General features: G+C 44.1%; 2 protein-coding genes across 2 annotated transcripts in view; both read left to right on the forward strand.

Moving 5' to 3' along the window:
• Positions 1 to 9,487, forward strand: part of LOC126415956 (uncharacterized) — a 503,756-nt gene extending 494,269 nt beyond the window's left edge. Inside the window, exons 3-4 of the mRNA XM_050083473.1 lie at positions 8,915 to 9,061; positions 9,305 to 9,487. Of these exons, the coding sequence (XP_049939430.1) occupies positions 8,915 to 9,061; positions 9,305 to 9,487 (330 nt within the window). The remainder of the gene's footprint in view (positions 1 to 8,914; positions 9,062 to 9,304) is intronic.
• LOC126475817 (cGMP-dependent protein kinase, isozyme 1) overlaps positions 9,182 to 20,103 on the forward strand; it is a 578,889-nt gene continuing 567,967 nt past the window's right edge. The window contains exon 1 of the mRNA XM_050103496.1: positions 9,182 to 9,436. The gene's annotated coding sequence lies outside the window, so the exon portion shown is untranslated. The remainder of the gene's footprint in view (positions 9,437 to 20,103) is intronic.

Here is a 20,103-nt window from a genome sequence, read left to right on the forward strand (position 1 = left end):
GTTCTCGTATTAAAAAGGGTGTAAGACAAGGATGTAGCCTTTCGTCCCTACTGTTCACTCTGTACATTGAGGAAGCAATGATGGAAATAAAAGAAAGGTTCAGGAGTGAAATTAAAATTCAGAGTGAAAGGATATCAATGATACGGTTCGCTGATGATATTGCTATCCTGAATGAAAGTGAAGAGGAATAACAGCATTGTATGGTAGTGAAATATGGACTGTGGGGAAACCGGAACAGAAGACAATCTAAGCATTTGAGATGTGGTGGAACAGACGAATGTTGAAACTGAGCGTCAGTCGGTGATGTTATAGCAAGATGGCAATGGGTGCGGGGGCTGGTCACCTACCTACGTGCAAGAACTATTCTAAATGAAAACACAGGTAATGAGGTGAAGCTGGAGTACATGTTTGTTTGTACTGCACTTTGAAGGAAAAAGTTTGTCAGCTGGAGAAGTATCGGTGTATTAAATGAATTCTTCTAAGTAAATACGTCAACGTATTGTTCAATGGAGCCGGCGTAAGCTGACATTCTCTTTGAAACTAAAGCTTCCGTCAAACTTCCTAAGGGTTTCAGATTGTAAGTTTGTAAATTTGTGGTAAGATCTTATGGGACCAAACTGCTTAGGTCATCGGTCCATAAGCTTACACACTACTTAATTTAACTTCAACTAACTACGCTACGGACAACACACACGACAATGCTCGAGGGAGGACTCAAACCTCCGACTGGGGCAGCCGCGTGGACCGTGACAAGACAACTGAGACAGCGCGGCTACCCCGTGTAGCTGGTTTCAGGTTCCTTTATTATGAACCCAAGAATAAAATGAAATAACGTAAATTCCATTTTGGTGACATTTTGTGGCTATAGGCATCCGGTAACATCGTTAAGAAGTATTGCGTAGACGCGTAGAAATATCCACGTGGTATTCGTCCTAATAATGTAACGGGCGCTGATGTGTTAAACTTCTAAAATCTGGCCTTTTTAATTCGGAAACGTTCTCCATTATGTTTGGATCAGACAGCCGTGACGTTGTCAAAACAGTGTTTACAGTAATTAAAAATAGTATAATAACAAATTGTCATATCTAAATGGGAACATGCAATTAATTTTAAAAGTAGGAAACACGTTTGGGGCCGACTCGATCCGATGCTCTGCCTCATTTAAAGTACCCGACAGGACAGCATTGTAATGGAGTATGTAATAAACAGGGTATATAAATAAGTTTTACCGACTGGTAATCTGTAGGTACAGTCCGAAATCAAAAACTTTGATTCGCCGCAAACTTCGTCGTAACTGTAAATTTCATGTACAAGATGAGACCTCTTCCTCCGTGCCGCTGATGATTTTGCACGTACACTAGCCAAATCGGTAACTCAAATTAAAAAGGAAACAAACGGATGAAGAATGACCGAATAGCGAATGCTAAAAACGTTTCTGACCCCACACATTGAGGTCAACCTCTAACTAGCGACTGGTACCTGACATAGGACGCCCTGTCACTGAGTGTGGGTTGAGAAAGGCAGAACTAATCGGCACGCCCGAAATTTTTCGAGTTCGACCTGATGGAACACGGTGGTCTGTGTGCTACACGGTTGTCCGTGTGCTGGCGAAGACGCCCATTGCTACTAATATTGTCCTTCGTCCGACCGCACATTGCATCTCTTTATCACTAGGGGCCTATAGGATGAAATTACGTGCACTAAAAAACTGGAGTATGCAAAAGCATGCATGCTTTTCAAAACCTAAATATATGTATTCAAAAACAAAAAAAGACTTATTAAATATTCATAAAATTCATTCATTATAAATCAAAATTTGTAATACATTAATCAACACATAATTCATTATTATGTATCTACGTAACTAATTTCCACTACAATTGCAAAACCTTACTTAGTATGTGTACAAATTTTATGGGAGTAAATACTTCGTATCACAAAAAAAAAAAAAAAAAAAAAAAAAATAATTCAAAACCCGGCCGAACCAAGTGGAGTTTGTGGTAGACAAAACAGACTCGCGGCAGGCTTTTGAGGGGTTCTCCCGTTTCCCTTTGCTTTATTCCAAAAACATGGCTCTGAACACTATGGGACTTTACATCTGATGTCATCAGTCCCCTAGAACTTAGAACTAATTAAACCTGACCAACCTATGGATATCACACACATCCATGCTCGAGGCACGATTCGAACCTGCAACCGTAGCGGTCGCGCGGTTCCGGACTGAAGCGCCTAGAACCGCTCGGCCACACCGGCCGGAGCTTTATTCCACCAATTCCTTATCGTCATACCATCACTCGTTCATCCCTCCGTCTCTATTAGCCTTATCAGTAAAAGTGTAGGACGTTCAACTAAAAAATAAGTAAGCAAAAATATTTTTTACCGATGAAAAACTCTCTCAACATCACAGGGTGTTACAGGCCAATACTTAACCATTGCACAACTTTATAGCCAGATATGTGCTTGCTAAGTTTTCCTTATAGAGTTTTACATCATCGCGAAGAAATATTGGTCTGTGATTTCAAACCTCTACTTTTTTAAGTTCTGTGTGACATAAACCTTCCTACGATACATGGTGGTGGGTCATTATCAGTTCTCTTAGCGAGTACAGCTCTAATGCATTATACAGCGGGAGTCCTCATGTTTCTATGACATACATAGTAGACGACAATTTACCAAAATTACACTTAAAATAGTTTTCCCTCTAGAACAGGAGCGGGCACGCAAGTTTGAGCAAGCTTGGGCAGCCTGCTTCTTGCTTCCTGCTATCGACCCGTCGGGAATAGCCGCGCAGCACAGGAAAAAAAAAAAAAATGGTCCAAATGGCTCTGAGCACTATCCGACTTAATTTCTGAGGTCATCAGTCGCCTAGAACTTAGAAATAATTAAACCTAACTAACCTAAGGACATCCTGCCCGAGGCAGGATTCGAACCTGCGACCGTAGCGGTCGCTCGGTTCCAGACTGCAGCGCCTCGAACCGCGCAGCACAGGACACAGGCACATGCTCCACATTTTTCCCTTAAAATTTTACAATTTAAAGAGAATAATTACAAAACTGAGTGATATGGTCCAAATTAAATTGCAATGTTAGTTCTTGAGGAAATAGAAAAGAGTTCAAAAAATCTTCGATGTTTGTTCCGTCTCGAATATGACTTGTATGGCGGGTTTATTTTGTAAATCAATTTCATCAACTAACATCTTTTATTTAAATAACATTTTCCAAACGTATTTACCGTTCCCAAGATACAGTGATCCAAAAATTTGTATTTTCAAAACAATACTCTTGGTCGATTCTCTAGAAAAACGGCTCGATAAATTTTATTTGGAAAATTTTCCAAATCTACTTTACGAATTGTTCTTAACATCGTTGCAAACAATTTCAAGTTCATTAAAATACTAGTTGTCTAAATATGAAAAAACATTAGAAAGATTTTGCCACTAGTCACTCCCAGAACAACGTAAGTTCGAGAAGATGTGTTCGTGCACTCATGTTTTTTTAAACTATATTCATCAGAAAATTTCCTCTGATAATGCTTCTCTAGAAATTTCTTTAAATTTGTGTTATTTTGTTTTCTCAACTGTGTTCGATTCAAATTGAGCTCTTACCAAAACGGATTAATTTGTTACAAGTCCTGAATAACTTTCCAACAGGTTTTGATGAGTTATGAACCCCCGATTGATAGTTATGGATACAGTACCGTTCTGCCTGTACCGCAGGACGGTTCTTGCCGTCAATAACGTTATTCCTTTTGTAGGACCACACTGCATTTCGCTACGTACCGAAATTCATTTCGTTACTGCAATAACGTTACACGGCATAACGTTTCAACCCATAATAACGTTATTCCAGTACCGTTATTTCTTTTCTGTTACCCAATATTGTTACGTTACGTATCGTAGTTCATTTCGTTACTGCGACAACGGTAAACCATATAACGTTTTAATCCATAATAACGTTCTCCGGCGCCGCAGGACAACAACGGCACTAGTACAAGTGGAACGTGTAACCGTTTAATTGATAACGGGCCCGTATAACGTTACTGATGTGTTACGTAAGTTATGGATCTTCGTCTGAAGCGCTACAGATTCTCACAACGTAATTATTGTTGCAGCTTCACTTGATGAGGCAGCAGAGATATGTGCGACTACAGCAGAGCGGGTATAACATTTCTGAAGTATTTGGACCGGTCGATAAATCCCGTCTTCCCTGTATCTGTGACGTGAAATTTCAACGAGATAACACAAGAACGCATGTTCTTCGTGCTGACCTCCCCAACGCAGTGTGTGCCGGACTGTTGCCTTGGCCACCGAATTCTGCAGATCTCCTAACCACTGAAAGCATACGCTGAGGAGCCAAATGTACGCCCAGTTGTTGTACGGCTTCTTGGGCCATCTTATTTAGAAGTGATCCTATTTGGCACGGATTCGACAAATCCTTGCTAGGTTTCCGCAGGTATTTGCCATCAGACTTTTGTGCACAGGTCAAGTAATTTCCGTACATTTTGGGGCGGTGGATTTAAGGTGTGAGGCTGGCCCCGAATAGCATCTAGATGTGATCCACTGGTTTCTGCTCTGGAGACAATGGAAGTCAATAGATCAGCATGAGATCACTATCAGCGTGACTGTCATGCACCTCAAACCACTGAACCACTGTAGCATGACTTTTACCTTGAGATACGAAATTTATTCTGCTGGAATATGCCATTCCTGTAGGGGGAGGGGGGGGGGGGCAGACATAAAGTACGAAGAAATGCAGGTAGTCTGCGATAATGTTGACGTAATCCACTACTACCAGAATTCCTATGGAGTGTCCAATGAGTATCCCCGAAAGCATAATACTGGTTTAATAATGGCTGAAATTTTTACGATATATTCCTAAGATATCCTAATAACCTTGAAAATTTTCTTGATATCTGTATCCACGTAAAGTCCGATGTGAGGAGAAAATGTTGTTTATAAAGTGACATAGAACAAAGAAATATGCTGCAAAGTGTCCGTTATCATCACAAGGGGTCTGAGTACCGTATGTTGTTGAAATAAAGTACACGCAAAACTTTTTTGCGTGAAAATTCAGCCTGAAGTGTAAAATTGGTTTTGGCTTATTTCAGTTTCACATAAGTAAACTGTCAATATTTTACTGACGCAAAAGAATGATATGCTCTATTGCAGCAGTGAAAATAAGGGAAACCAGCGGGAAAATGCACCTATCGGAGCACAAAAAAAGCGAATATGCTATTGTTTAAAAGACTGTGACAGGAAAGTGGAGTACCAGCTGTCACATTCTACCTTCCTCAGCACCTTTAAAAATTTTCCACAAGATTTTTGCATGCGAAGATAATGCGATTTTTATGCTGAGATAGGAGGAGACAATGGCAGTGGAAAAGAGATGGAAATGTAATAAACACTGGAAGATAATAGGCAGCGGTTGCGATGTAGAAATAGTGAAGGAGACAATGACAGTGTGACAGAAAAAAGGGACTCAGAGGCAGTGGACTATAGTTGACAGTGACAGAGCAGTGCTTGGAAAAGAGTGAAGGAGGTAGTGCCAGTGGGACAGGAACAAAGAGAAAGAGAAAGCAGAAGTGGGTGAGAAGATGTGATAATAAGAGACAGAGTCTATGGTAGTGACAACAAGGAAGAAAGATAGCGAGAAGATACAGCATCAGTGGGAATGAATGAATGAGATAGGTAGTAATGGAAAGAACAATGGTGATCGTGGCTGTGAGACAGGAGACAGTGATAGGTAGAGAGACACAAAGAGAGAATGAGAATGAACAGGGCTGAATGAGTAAGTGTTTACGGGCATTTGGGAATACATGGGTATGAGCGACTTAAAAGCGATGGAGAAGTGCTTCAAAATGGTTCAAATGGCTCTAAGCACTATGGGACTTAACATCGGAGGTCATCAGTCCCATAGACTTAGAAATGCTTAAACCTAACTAAACTAAGGACATCACACAAATCCATGCCCGAGGCAGGATTCGAACCTGGAAAAGTGGGTGTGAGCGAGTTAAGGTAGGGGAGAGTGTGGGAGTGAGAGGTGAACTGCATGTTAAAAAGAGCGCGAATGTGCTCGTTTGTCAAAATTTAAAGTTGACGAGGAAGGTAGAATAAGGCAGCTGGTACCCCAGTTTTCAGTCAGAGTCTTTGAAACCGGAGCATATTCCTCATTGTTTGTGCTCCGATAGGATCATTTTTCCCGATGGTCCCGTGCACGGAGGTGACGGAGGTCATGGGATGTCTCCCAAAATCGTGTCGGATCTCCTTTTGCCCGGCTTAGTGCAGTAACACGACGTGGCACGGTTCCAAAAGTCATTGGAAGTCACCGCAGAAATGTTGAGCCATGTTGCCTCTATAGCAGTCCATAACTTCGAAAGTGTTTCGAATGCAGGATGTTGTGCACTGACCTCTTGATTATGTGCCATGAATCATCGATGGGATTCATGTCGAGCGATATGAGAGGCTAAATCGTTCGCTTGAACTGTCCAGAATGTTATTAAAACCAATCACGACCAACTGAGGCCCGATAACATGCCAAATTGTCATTCATAGAAATTCCGTCATTGTTTAGGAACATGACGTCTATGAATGGCTGCAAATGGTGTCCAAGTAGCCTGACAGAACCATTTCCTGTCAATTATTGGTTCAGTGGATGAGAGGACCCAGTACATTCCGTCTAAACATAGCCCACATCATCATGGAGTCAACACCAGCTTTCACTGTGCCTTGATGACCACTTGGATGTACGGCTTCGTTGGGTCTGTGCTACGCCCGAATCCTACCATCAGCTCTTATCACTTGCAATCGGGACTCGTCTGAACAGGCCACGGTTTATTAGTCGTCTAGTGTCCAAGCAGTATGGTGACAATCCCAGAAGAGGCGCTGCAGGCGATGTCGTGCTGTTAGCAAAGGCAGTCGCACCGGTCATCTGGTGCCTTTTCACCGCACTGTCGTCATACGTCCCACATTGATTTCTGCGGTTATTTCACGCAGTGTTGCTTGCCTGTTAGCGCTGATAGCTCCACGCAAACGCTGCTGCTCTCGGTCGTTAAGTGAAGGCTCTTGGCCACTGCGTAGGCTGAAGCAGGAGGTGATCCCTGAAATTATCGGCACAGTCTTGACCCTATGGGTTTCGGAATATTGAATTCCCTAACGATTTCTGATATGCAATGTTCTAGTGTCCAACTACCACACCGCGTTCAAAGTCTGTAAAACGCGTCGTGCGGCCATAATCATGTCGGAAGACTTTTCATATGAATCATCAGAGAACAAACAAGAGCTCCACAAATGCACTACACTTTCACTACCTCGTGAACGCTATACTGTATTTGTCCACATCGCTATCCCATTACATTTGACATCCCAGTGTATACGCACAATAAGCAAAATTTCGTTATTTGCTATATTTCGCGGCGTTACAATTTTAATGGACAACAATGTGTAATTGTACAATGATAGATAGATGAATAAACATCTACATACATACTCCGCAATCCACCATACGCCATACGGTGCGTGGCGGAGGGTACCTCGTACCACAACTAGCATCATCTCTCCCTGTTCCACTCCCAAACAGAACAAGGGAAAAATGACAGCCTATATGCCTCTGTACGTGCCCTAATCTCTCTTATCTTATCTTTGTGGTCTTTCCGCGAAATATAAGTTGGTGGCAGTAAAATTGCACTGCAGTCAGCCTCAAATGCTGGTTCTCTAAATTTCCTCAGTAGCGATTCACGAAAAGAACGCCTCCTTTCCTCCAGAGACTCCCACCCGAGTTCCTGAAGCATTTCCGTAACACTCGCGTGATGATCAAACCTACCAGTAACAAATCTAGCAGCCCACCTCTGAATTGCTTCTATGTCCTCCCTCAATCCGACCTGATAGGGATCCCATACGCTCGAGCAGTACTCAAGGATAGGTCGTATTAGTGTTTTATAAGCGATCTCCTTTTCATATGAACCACATCTTCCCAAAATTCTACCAATGAGCCGAAGACGACTATCCACCTTCCCCACAACTGCCATTACATGCTTGTCCCACTTCATATCACTCTGCAATGTTACGCCCAAATGTTTAATCGACGTGACTGTGTCAAGCGCTACACTACTAATGGAGTATTCAAACGTTACGGGATTCTTTTTTCCTATTCATCTGCATTAATTTACATTTATCTATATTTAGAGTGAGCTGCCATTCTTTACACCAATCACAAATCCTGTCCAAGTCATCTTGTATCCTCCTACAGTCACTCAACGACGACACCGTCCCGTACTCCACAGCATCATCAGCAAACAGCCGCAAATTGCTATTCACCCAATCCAAAAGGTCATTTATGTAGATAGAAAACAACAGCGGACCTACCACACTTCCCTGGGGCACTCCAGATGATACCCTCACCTCCGATGAACACTCACCATCGAGGACAACGTACTAGGTTCTATTACTTAAGAAGTCTCCGAGCCACTCACATACTTGGGAACCAATCCCATATGCTCGTACCTTAGGAGTCTGCAGTGGGGCACCGAGTCAAAAGTTTTCCGGAACTCTAGGAATATGGTATCCGTCTGATACCCTTCATCCATGGTTCGCAAGATATCATGTGAAAAAAGGGCGAGTTGCGTTTCGCAGGAGCGATGCTTTCTAAAGCCGTGCTGATGCATGGACAGCAGCTTCTCTGTCTCAAGGAAATTCATTATATTCGAACTGAGAATATGTTCGTGAATCCTGCAACGAACCGATGTTAAGGATATTAGTCTGTAATTTTGAGGATCCGTCACTCTACCGTTCTTATATACAGGCGTCACCTGCGCTATTTTCCAGTCGCTCCGGACTTAACGTTGGGCAAGAGATTCAGCTATCTGCATTCGCTGTGTGATATCATGAGGCAGTTGTTGACTGTGTGCGTGTGGCCCGCAGCACCGCGACGGGCCGGATGGCATGGCGAGCGCGCCGCAGCAGCCGCGCCGGCCTCCGGACGAGGGCGAAGACGAGGAGGAGCGCCAGGCGCCCCCGCGTGGCGGCGCTGGCGTCGCCGGCGGCTGTGGCAGCTGCGAGTGCTGCGAGGCGGGCTCAGACGGCCGCGGCCGCTGCTGCGAGCAGCATGCGCTGCTGCCCCACGCCGACGCCGACGCCGACATGGGCAACGGCGCCTCCGGACGCGCTGCCGCCGCAGGGGCCGCCAAGCTCAGCGCCGGCGCCGGCGACCACCTGCGCCGCCTGCACCTGCACCACCAGTCGCCACCGCCGCCGCCGCCGGCCGTCGTCTTCCCGGACGACTACGAGTACCTGCGCGGGCTGGTGCCGCAGCTGAAGCGCGAGATCAAGGAGCTGGAGGGCAAGACCGACTCACTGGGCGCCGAGGTGGTCGACCTGCGCCGACAGCTCGCCACCAAGGAGCAGCAGGTGCTGCGCCTCCAGCGCGAAGTCCACAAGCTCAAGGTAGACGCGCAACTGCCCTCGCTATTATTGCTTCATTCTGGCTTGCCATAAATCTTCCTTTACTGACTGGCTTGTTTTGAAGATCGCGATAGTCCCTCTATGTTACGACAGTGATCTTTGGCGTTACCCGAGATCTAGGTTAGACTGAAAGGTGACAGTCGTGAGTTGGTGAATTCAGTGAATGAGTGATGACAGTATTATATACATGCACTAACACTGATTCCTGCTATCTGGCTCTGAGCGTCTTCTTTCTAATCTCCTTCAACCTTTTCGCTTCCCTCCCAGGGGAAAGAATCATACTGTTCTGAAAGATACGATTTTATGAAAATATCCTTTTACGTTCAGTACATAAAACTGCGCCTCTTCTAGGTAAGTACTGGCCACTTTTTCTCCGTACTTTATGTACAATATCATTCACATACTGCAGTTACATTTATGTTGTTGCTTTACGATCTTTACTCCGAAGACTCATTTGATGCAGCTCTTCATGCTATTCTGTCGTCTGCAGGCCTCTTCATCTGCAGGCCTTCTGTATCTGTTTACTGTATTCATTCTTGGTCACACCCTGATATTTTATCGCCCCCATCCCTCCCCACATGCACCCAAACTCCTCTGTAATGCTAAATTCTAATACCAAATTCTTACCAATTCTATTCATTACAACCTCACTGGTTACGTGATGTACTCACTCAATCATCAGCATTCTTCTGTGCTAGCATGTTTAAAAAGTTCTAATTCTCTTCGTGTCTAAATTGTTTAGCGTCCATATTTCACTTCCATACGTGTCTACACACTCTAACACTTAAATCTATATTCGATGTTAAAAAATTTCTCTTCTTCTCTTTACATTGCAGTATACATTTACATCTCGCATCAGAATGCCTTCTATCCCACTCAGATCCGATATTTTCAGGTTTTTAATGTATTTGGACTTGTTGCATACGAGAACATCCCCTATATTACCGCGGGGTTATAGGTACTTTCATAGTTAAAATTCGCTTGACTGTGTGACATTTGAGTCTCCACATTGCTTGTAGCTTCATTGGTCAAAGCTCGTCGGCTGATTCGTATTGCTCAATACTTCCCTTTTCTAATTGCCACAATTGAGTGTAGGAATCCAGCGTGGGCTAGTTGATTTACTCCTTTACTCCAGGAACAAAGTCAGTTTCATACGTCTGTCCTACGCGTTTTTTTATTTTTTATTTTTTAGTCCATGTACAACCGGTACCAACCCTCTACAGTCTCGCTGACGTGCCTGAAAAACTGAATGCTGTAACCACTACTCGTGATCATACATATCAGTAAGACGCCAGTCTCGAATTCACCGTCTAGAAGGAAGCCAAATGACAAACCCATAACACTTGAAAGCTGTTAGTGCTTCTACTGTTGCTGCTACGGGTGGGAGTAATCTTGTGGTACTTTCGCCAAGCAGAGTCCCACACTCTGAATGATTCCCATTGTCGACCACCTGGTCTGGACCAAATCTTGGGGTAGTAACGGCATTCAGTTTTCGTGGCATGCTATACACGCTGTTTAGGTAACATATTCTTTAAGTCAATTATACACGGATTAAATACCAAAGTGATTTGCATGACACAGCTGTATGGAGAAGTTAATAATGTTACTGGAATTAATACCTTTCGCAAATATTAGCAAGTCTGATGTTTCACCCATTCATGAAAATATGTCAGTCTCTATGCTGTCATTATCAGAAGACTGAAATGGTCTGGATGAAAGTACATTGCAGCGTGGATGTAAATGAAGTTTTTGGCGCGAAGAAGGCAGCCTAATAAAATTAGAGCCATGTGTAACAGCAAGTTGCGTCATAGAGAATGATACAATGTGGATATAATCCCAAACTAAAGTGACGTGTTTCGCAATAACTTTCCTGTACAAGTGCTTCGTCTCTGTTTGAATCCCGGAAGGTTTATATACCACATACATAGGCTGTAATGGATAGTTATGGCCGTGATATGTGGGTATTTAGGAGGCACCAGCAGTGTCATCATTATTGCTGCCAACTGCCGAAATACGAAGCAACTATGCACGAAGCCTTCCGCGGCTATTGTCACATTCAATAAAGTTTTTCTGGGTTTTGTGACCGCATAGACAATATATATATAAAACTACCGACGTTTCGGTCCCTGTTGCAAGCGACTTCTTCAGAGTGGTGTTTTTTTTTTTTTTTTTTTTTTTTTTTTTTAAATCTGCAGGCATGGCTGTTATCTAATTCTGATGGCTGTTAAGCATAAAGGGAAGGGATGTTAGAAGTCTTTATTGGTGTTTTTATTATTTCTTTTCATTGGTGGAAACCCGACGTTTTGATTGGGGTTTGCACTACTGCTTGTGATTGGTGGAAATTGGCGAATGGAAAACTAGGCGGCAGCTGTGACGTGGCGTTGTGTTTCTGCTTTCTAGCGCCGGCAGAGGCGCGCCAGTACTATATGTACCTGCGGCCGCTGCGGTCTCTCGCGCACCTGTATGTGTTCCTTCACGTGAGTTATCGTGCCGTAGCGCTGTTATTGCTGGCAGCCAAGACGTAGGAAGTCGGTACCCGTCTTCTTTGTTCATGTTGGCCGGAAGACGCAAGCACTGCTAAAGCAAACTAGAAAGTTTCGACACGGCCAGAAGACTCATCCCAGAAGTTCCACAGGCACCAAGAATATATGGTGTTCCGAAGGTCTATAAAGAGCCCACTCCTTTACGATCTACTGTGAGTACAATTAATTCACCAACGTACAGTCTAGCAAAGGAACTGGCTTCAAAGCTCCGACATTTGGTGGGCAACACAAATTCGTACGTTAGAGACTCCACCCATTTTGTGCAACTTTTAAAAGAAAAGTATATCTCGGCAACACCCCGATGGTTAGCTTCGACGTAAAGTCTTTATTCACAAATGTACCGGTACAAGACACCATGAACATCTTAGATGAACGTATGGCACCCGATATCTGCGATCTAGTGCGCCACTGTTTAACGACCACCTATTTTAGGTGGAAAGGGGAATTTTATGAGCAGACAGATGGTGTAGCTATGGGCTCCCCTCTCTTGCTTATTTGCAGAAGACAACTTTATGGAAGCATTTGAAGAAACAGCGCTCTAGGCCACACAATTACGCCCAGAATGTTGGCTCCGGTATGTTGACGATACTTTAGTCATCTGGCCACATGGAGAGGAAGAGCTACGAAGTTTCCTCCAACACCATAACCAGCAGCACAACAGAATCCAGTTCACTATGGAGATAGAAAAGAATGGGGTGCTGCCTTTCCTCGACTTGGAAGTTTACAGAAAACCTGGGCCATAGAGTGTATAGGAAGCCAACCAATACTAACAGGTACCTTCTTGCCTCCTCCCGTTTTATTTATTTATTTACACGTCAAGTTCCGTAGGACCAAATTGAGGAGCAAATCTCAAAGGTCATGGAACGTGTCAGTACTGAACTTACAACATAAAAGTAATAACAGATAAAAATAAATGTTCATGAACCTGAAAAAAAGTCAATCCATAAGTTTAAGTAAACGCTGTCAGCAATACAATAAGAATCAGCTTAATTTTTCAAGGAACTCCTCGACAGAATAGAAGGAGTGACCCATGAGGAAACTCTTCAGTTAAGATTTGAAAGCGCGTGGATTACTGCTAAGATTTTTGAATTCGAGTGGCAGCTTATTGAAAATGATTGCAGCAGTATACTGCACACCTTTCTGCACAAGAGTTAAGGAAGTCCGATCCAAATGGAGGTTTGATTTCTGCCGAGTATTAACTGAGTGAAAGCTTCTTATTCTTGGAAATAAACTAATATTGGTAACAAGAAACGACAATAAGGAATATACATATTGAGAGGCCAATGTCAAAATACCCAGACTCGTGAACAGAGGTCGACAAGAGGTTCGTGAACTCACACCACTTATTGCCCGAACCGCGCGTTTCTGAGCCAAAAATATCCTTCTAGAATGGGAAGAGTTACCCGAAAACATAATACCATACGACATAAGTGAATGAAAATAAGCAAAGTACTAATTTACGTGTCGAAGTGTCACTCACTTTTGATACCGTTCGAATAGTGAAAATGGCAGTAATAAGTCTTTGAACAAGATCCTGAACGTGGGCTTTCCACGACAGCTTACTATCTATCTGAGCACCTAGAAATTTGAACTGTTCAGTTTCACTAATCATATGCCCGTTCCGTGAGATCCTACGCAGAAGAAATCCACCTTGCACACTTTAACCCAGAGGGCTCGCAGGATCAGCGATAAGGAACATATAAAAGGTGAACTACAAAACCTCAAGTCCATTTTTTGTGCTAATGGTTATGGAATGAAAAAATAGATAAAACTGTAGCGACAAAGAATGACGGCAGTAGAGGACAGCAAAAGGAAGCACAAAACATCGCTCTAGTACCATATGCTCAAGGTGTCTCTCAATGGTTGGGCAAAATCCTCCGCCGCGCAGGCATCAAGCCGATTTTCCGAAGCAGCGACAAAATAGATGTTCTTCTCACAACGAGAGATGTAGTTGACAAACTACATGCTGCTGGAGTTTACGAAATCAGGCGCGAATGAGGATTAGTGTATGTAGGCGAGACGGGGCGACCCATCAGCACACGGATATCTGAACACGAAAGATATATTCGACTAAGGCAGCACACCAGGATAAGTGCGGCAAACAGATTGATTTTGGTGAAGCACGCGTACTGGCGAAACAGCCTCTTACTTTCAGGAGGAAGATTAGAGAGGCAATAGAAATAGCCAAGCGACTGGCCAACATTAACAGAGAAGACGGGTACCGACTTCCGACGTCTTGGCTACCAGCAATAACAGCGCTATGGGACGATAACTCACGTGAAGGAACACATACAGGCGTGCGGGAGACCGCAGCGGCCGCAGGTACATACAGTACTGGCGGGCCTCGGCCGGCGCTAGAAAGCAGGAAAACAACGCCACGTCACAGCTGCCGCCTAGTTTTTCATTCACCGATTTCCACCAATCACAAGCAGTAATGCAAACAACAATCAAAACGTCGTTTCCACCAAAGAAAAGAAACAATAAAAACACAAGTAAAGACTTCTAACATAACCTCCACTTCATCCTTAACAACCTATCAGAATTAGATAACAGCCATGTGTGCAGGTATATAAGAAACAAAGTTTTCTTATTCAGCAGTAAACAAAAACACCCTGAAGAAGATCGCTTGCAACTGGGACCGAAATGTCGGTAGTTTTATGTATATTGACAGTGCGATCACAAACCCTGAAAATTTTTGTTGAATATGAAGCAACTAATTGTGCCCCAGTCTAGTGAGGTATGTTTAACTTTTATCTATTGGTGTGAAGAAGATTAATTAATGAGGTGCCGATGTATACGCCTCTTTCAGGTTTTCAGGTGGTGTGCAAACAATCTTATGGAAAAAATAACAATGTCTTTTTTATATGCTGCAGTTGAAGCTTGTGTGTGTGTGTGTGTGTGTGTGTGTGTGTGTGTGTGTGTGTGCGTGCTCGTGTGATAGTCTGGGAATTTGGATTCTTCAGATTGTAAATGATATTGCCCTGGGCCGTTTGAAAAGGGAAGGTTAAGCAACGTTTGCGTACAGACTACATTCATTTCTGATGTACATGTTGCTTTAATGCGTAGATTCGGAACCCTACTGAAAATAGGGCTGATCGTAAATTATAATCTAGCCTGTCAACTGTCACGTCGCTTCAACGACGCTGTCGATATCCATTACCAAAGTCGTAAGTTGCCCGATTGCTTCCAATGGTTTTATTGACTATTTTGCTTGAATTGTTGTCTCAAGTCGTAGTGAAGCGGCATCAGAATATTTGTAGACAGCGTTATCGGACAATCTAACTTCTGAGCTACACGTACCACTTCCATAACCGTATGCTTATCTGAATCTGCTACTTCCACTCATCGACATAAGTAACTCAATAAATATGCTATAATGAAAAAGGGTGAATTAAACAGTTTCTGAATAACACTCGATTTATTAAGTCTTGAGTACATAAAGAGGGTCCCTACGTCGACTTAAAAGTCCACTCGCTTTATGTGAAGACTATTCACCTTTTCGCTGGAGTTAGCCTTTGCCGTTTGATATTAGTCTCGGTCGCCGAAAAGAAAAATATACTGACTCATGCTGCGCAATACTAACAAAAGACAGATTCATCGTGCCCCTGCGGGGTGCCACACCCCGACTCGTACTTGTTCATGAGCTGACCCATCGGACTAACTGCCTACGCCCCTTTCACGCAGACGTCAAAGGCTCTCTCCACTACCTGGCCAATGCGACATCCCCGCCCACCTGTGATCTCGTGTCTAGCAGACAAGGGCAATGGCAAGATTCGATTCATCGTAGTGGTATCGATATCTGCACTCCTACGAAGTACATCTGGCAGCTGCCCGCAATACAGGGAGCAACAGCAGTGACTAACGAATTTCGTTTCTTCACACAGCTGACTTTCTCCCATTCCTCAATTCTGTTTCTTCATCATTTGTAATTCATTGAATTATGAGAGGGGCTGATAGTATATGGCATTCTAAATGTCTGCTTCTCATGCGGCGTCGTTCCTGTACACAATCGAGATCTGAACAATAGTGAATGGGATCAATTCACCTACTTAGAATTTGGCAAAGTATCTAGCCTGCAAATTAAGACGTCAAGGTGGCAAGACGGACTCTTATGGGAAGAACTCGACGCACTTTATAGAACCTCTAAAGGGAGAGACAATTTTACCTACGGACATCATGGTCAGCTTTGACGTGAAGTCACTGTTTACGAACGTGCCAGTAGATGAAACTATCCGCCGCGTCCTTCAGGAGCATGTCCCACCAGACATATGCGACTTGGTTCAGTTCTGCCTGACTTCAACATACTTCAAATGGAAAGGAAAATACTACGAGCAGACAGACGGCGTAGCAATGGGGTCTCCCCTGTCTCCGCTGGCAGCCGACATATTCATGGAAGCCTTTGAAGCAACGGCCCTCGGTTCAGCTCCCTTACGCCCACGTTGCTGGTTCAGATACGTGGACGACGCGTTCGCTATATGGCCTCATGGTGAAACGGAGCTACACAAGTTTCACGAATATTTGAACAATATGCACAGGAAGATACAGTTCACGCTCGAAGTAGAAAAGAATGGTGCAATTCCATTTTTAGACGTCGAAGTATACAGGAGAACGGAGGGCACACTGGGGCACAGAGTATATCGCAAGCCTACACATACAGACAGGTATCTGTACGTCCAATCCTACCACCAACCAGTGCAGAAGAACTCTGTCATCCGTTATTTGGTAATCCGTGCGCAGCGCCTATGTGATGCTCAAAACATAACACCTGAGCTTAAAAGGCTACGCACAACGTTTCTAGCCAATGGCTACAGCCATAAGTCGATCCACACAGCCCTGTCGACGAATACAAGTAAGCAAGATAAGCAAGAAATAGACAAACTGCAACCAGCAGTGCGCTTAAAAAATGGTTCAAATGGCTGAGCACTATGGGACTTAACTTCTGAGGTCATCAGTCCCCTAGAACTTAGAACTACTTAAACCTAACTAACCTAAGGACATCACACACATCCATGCCCGAGGCAGGATTCGAACCTGCGACCGTAGCGGTCGCGCAGTTCCGGACTGTAGCGCCTAGAACCGCTCGGCCACTACGGCCGGCAGTGCGCTTACCTTATCTGAAAATTGTTACTGACCGAATAGGCAAACACCTTCGCCGCGACGGGGTGCAGCCTGTCTTCTATAGTGGTCGTAGGATCCAGGGCGTGCTAGGCTCCACTAAGGACAAGGTGGATGCATTACACACTGCAGGCGTTTACAAAGTGGATTGCGAATTTGGAGGGGCATACATCGGCGAGACTGGGAGGCCAATAGCAACGTACATTCAGGAACACTAGCGCTATTTTCGTCTAGGGCAACACAACAAATCCGCAGTGACAGAACATCAGCAAGATTGTGGAAAAGAAATAAAATTCAACGAAGCCTGTGTGTTGGCCAAGCAGCCAGTTATGACGAAGCGCAAAATCAGAGAGGCCATCGAAATACTTAAACTCCCTAATAACATGAACAGGGAGGATGGACTCAGGCTTACCGCATCTTGGCTGCCAGCAATCAGAGCCCAACAGATCGCAATGTCAACAGGAGGCACGGGCACTACCGGCGAGCAACGGCCGCCGCGCGGCCGACGTCCAGCAGTTGGTAAACAGCAGCCAGCTTCTCATTCGATTGTGACCACCAATCATGGCACAAAACACAAGAGCCAATAGACAACAGAGGTTACGTTCTCCCTCCACCGCAATAACATATTAAAATAAAGTTCCCTCTCCTTCTCCCTTAACTGACCAATGAAACTAACTACCTTTTTAAAATTATGACGTAAATGCAATGGCAGTGAACAATAACAACAAAATATAAAGGACACTGCATAGCTAGAACGCACCATTAGACCCAGAAGAAGGCCGCTGCAACCGTGGCCGAAACGTTGGTTTTTTTCTGCAGCAGCAGCAGTAGTTTTTACATTATGACGCGGTACCATACCCAGAAAACTTTTGTGTCGAGATCTGAACAGTTTGTAGATACTATCTCCGATACTGACTGATAATACAGCATGTCGATTTGCAGGGTTGCTTCGACGTATGAAAATTTCTTCTTAATATTACGTGTGACAGATGTAAACTAACCGAAACGAGAGAGCTTAGGTTCAACAAGAATGTACAGGGGTCAGCCAGAACATCATGACCGCTGCCCACCGCGACGCTGGATGCCGCCTGGTGGCGTTGCGGGCAAGTGACGAGGTAACCAAAGTATGTAAGCGGAGCAGACGCGGAAGGGGGACTACCCCAGCGAAGATAAGGGCTGCAAATGGAGAAATCCATTGAGATAAGGGGCTTTGACAAAGGGCAGATTATTATTACGCAGAGACTGTGAGCGAGTATCTCGAAAACGGAGAAGTTGGTCGAATGTTCAGGTGCTACTGTCGCGAGCATCTACGCAAAGAGGTAGGACAGTGAAACTACCACTAGGCGCTAAATGGTTGGATGTCCACGAGTCTTCACAGAACGTGGGGTACGGAGGCTTGCCAGCTCTGTAAAGTACGATATATGCTGCTCTGTGGCATCTCTGCCGAAAGAGGACAATGCTGGTGCACGCACAAGTGTTTCGACTCCGCTCATCGTATATTGTCGAACATGGAGTTCCACAGCAGACCACCCGTATGTGTTCACACGTTGACTCAACTACGTCGTCAATTACGGTTGCAGTGGACATGGGACCGTCGGAATTCGACTGTCGATCGATGGAAACGTGTGGGCTCTTCGGGTGAATCACATTTTTGCTACACTAAGTCGATGGTCATATCCTCAGCCGCCGTCACAGGGGTGAACGGCGGCTCGAAACACGCAGCGCGCCACCAACGCAGGCTCGTGGGAGCAGTAGTATGCTATGGAAGACATTCTCCCACGCTTGTATAGGATCTGTGGTAGTAATGGAAGACACGCTGACAGCTGCGAACCACCAGCATCCTTTCATGATCGATTCTTCCGCTACGGCGATGTCATCTTTCAGCGTTATAGCTGTCCGTGTCTCGGAGCCAGAACCATGCAACAGTGGTTTGAGGGTCGTTGTAGTGAACTCACGTTGATGTCTTGGAGACCAAGTTCACCAGTGTAAATCCCATGGAACCCATCTGGGTCGCTATCGAGCGCCATCACCGAGTATGCAAATCAGCGGTCCGTTGTTTACGCGAATTACATGACTTGCACGTAGACATCTAACGCCACATAGCCCCACAAACCTACCAACAAACTGTCGGGTCCCTGGCACGCAGAATCAGTGACGTATTTCGTTCCAAAGACGGACAAACAAGCTATTGAGCAGGTGGTCATAATGTTTTGTCTCATGAGTGTACATCTGACATACGTCAATAATTATTATTAGTGAAACACGAAATATTTTTCCTTGCTCAGTGGACAAGCAACTGAACGAGTCAGAGATTTACAAACTAAATTTGCTAACAATTAACCACCGCAAAACTTTTCCGTGGTTTAGGGAGTACATCCAGTACACCGTTTTCCAACAACGAAAAAATTATTCAGTCAGTGACACAATGGAAACTTTGCAACTCTTTTCCATGATTGCAATAAGAATGAAAGTTTGAGCCTGGGGAAAAGCAGCTTCGTTTGGTACCATTAAAATAAAAACTTGAAGTATTAGTGACAAAGTTGTAGAAACTGCACATTTTGCTGACACAGAAGTGGTACGTTGGAATACCTAATAATTCATTATTCATCGTAACTAATCAAATTAATCTAGAAATATTGGGTAGTCCACAGTGCTCGTACAGTGTGCTAATAGCACCTTACTGTCAATAGTTAGCATACTGAATAAAATAATTTGTCAACAGACAATCATGTATAACTGTGACGAGGTGATGTAACAATACTGATGTAAGCTAGAAGGAGACTGAGTTAATTATTAAGGCAAATAATTTATGACGAAAGATTCACGAGGGTATGATGTATTATCAAATAGGCTTATGAAAATCACAGTGCATTAGCGCTGCATTCGGTCACCTGTCCTTCGCGTCTCCCAGCTGCTAACATTTGCTAGACGTACTGAGGTATTAATGAGCAAAATAACTTTATCTCTTTGCCCTTTTCGTAATGTAGACAA

This window comes from Schistocerca serialis, chromosome 1, assembly GCF_023864345.2.
Source record: "Schistocerca serialis cubense isolate TAMUIC-IGC-003099 chromosome 1, iqSchSeri2.2, whole genome shotgun sequence".
In the NCBI taxonomy this organism is placed as follows: domain Eukaryota; kingdom Metazoa; phylum Arthropoda; class Insecta; order Orthoptera; family Acrididae; genus Schistocerca; species Schistocerca serialis.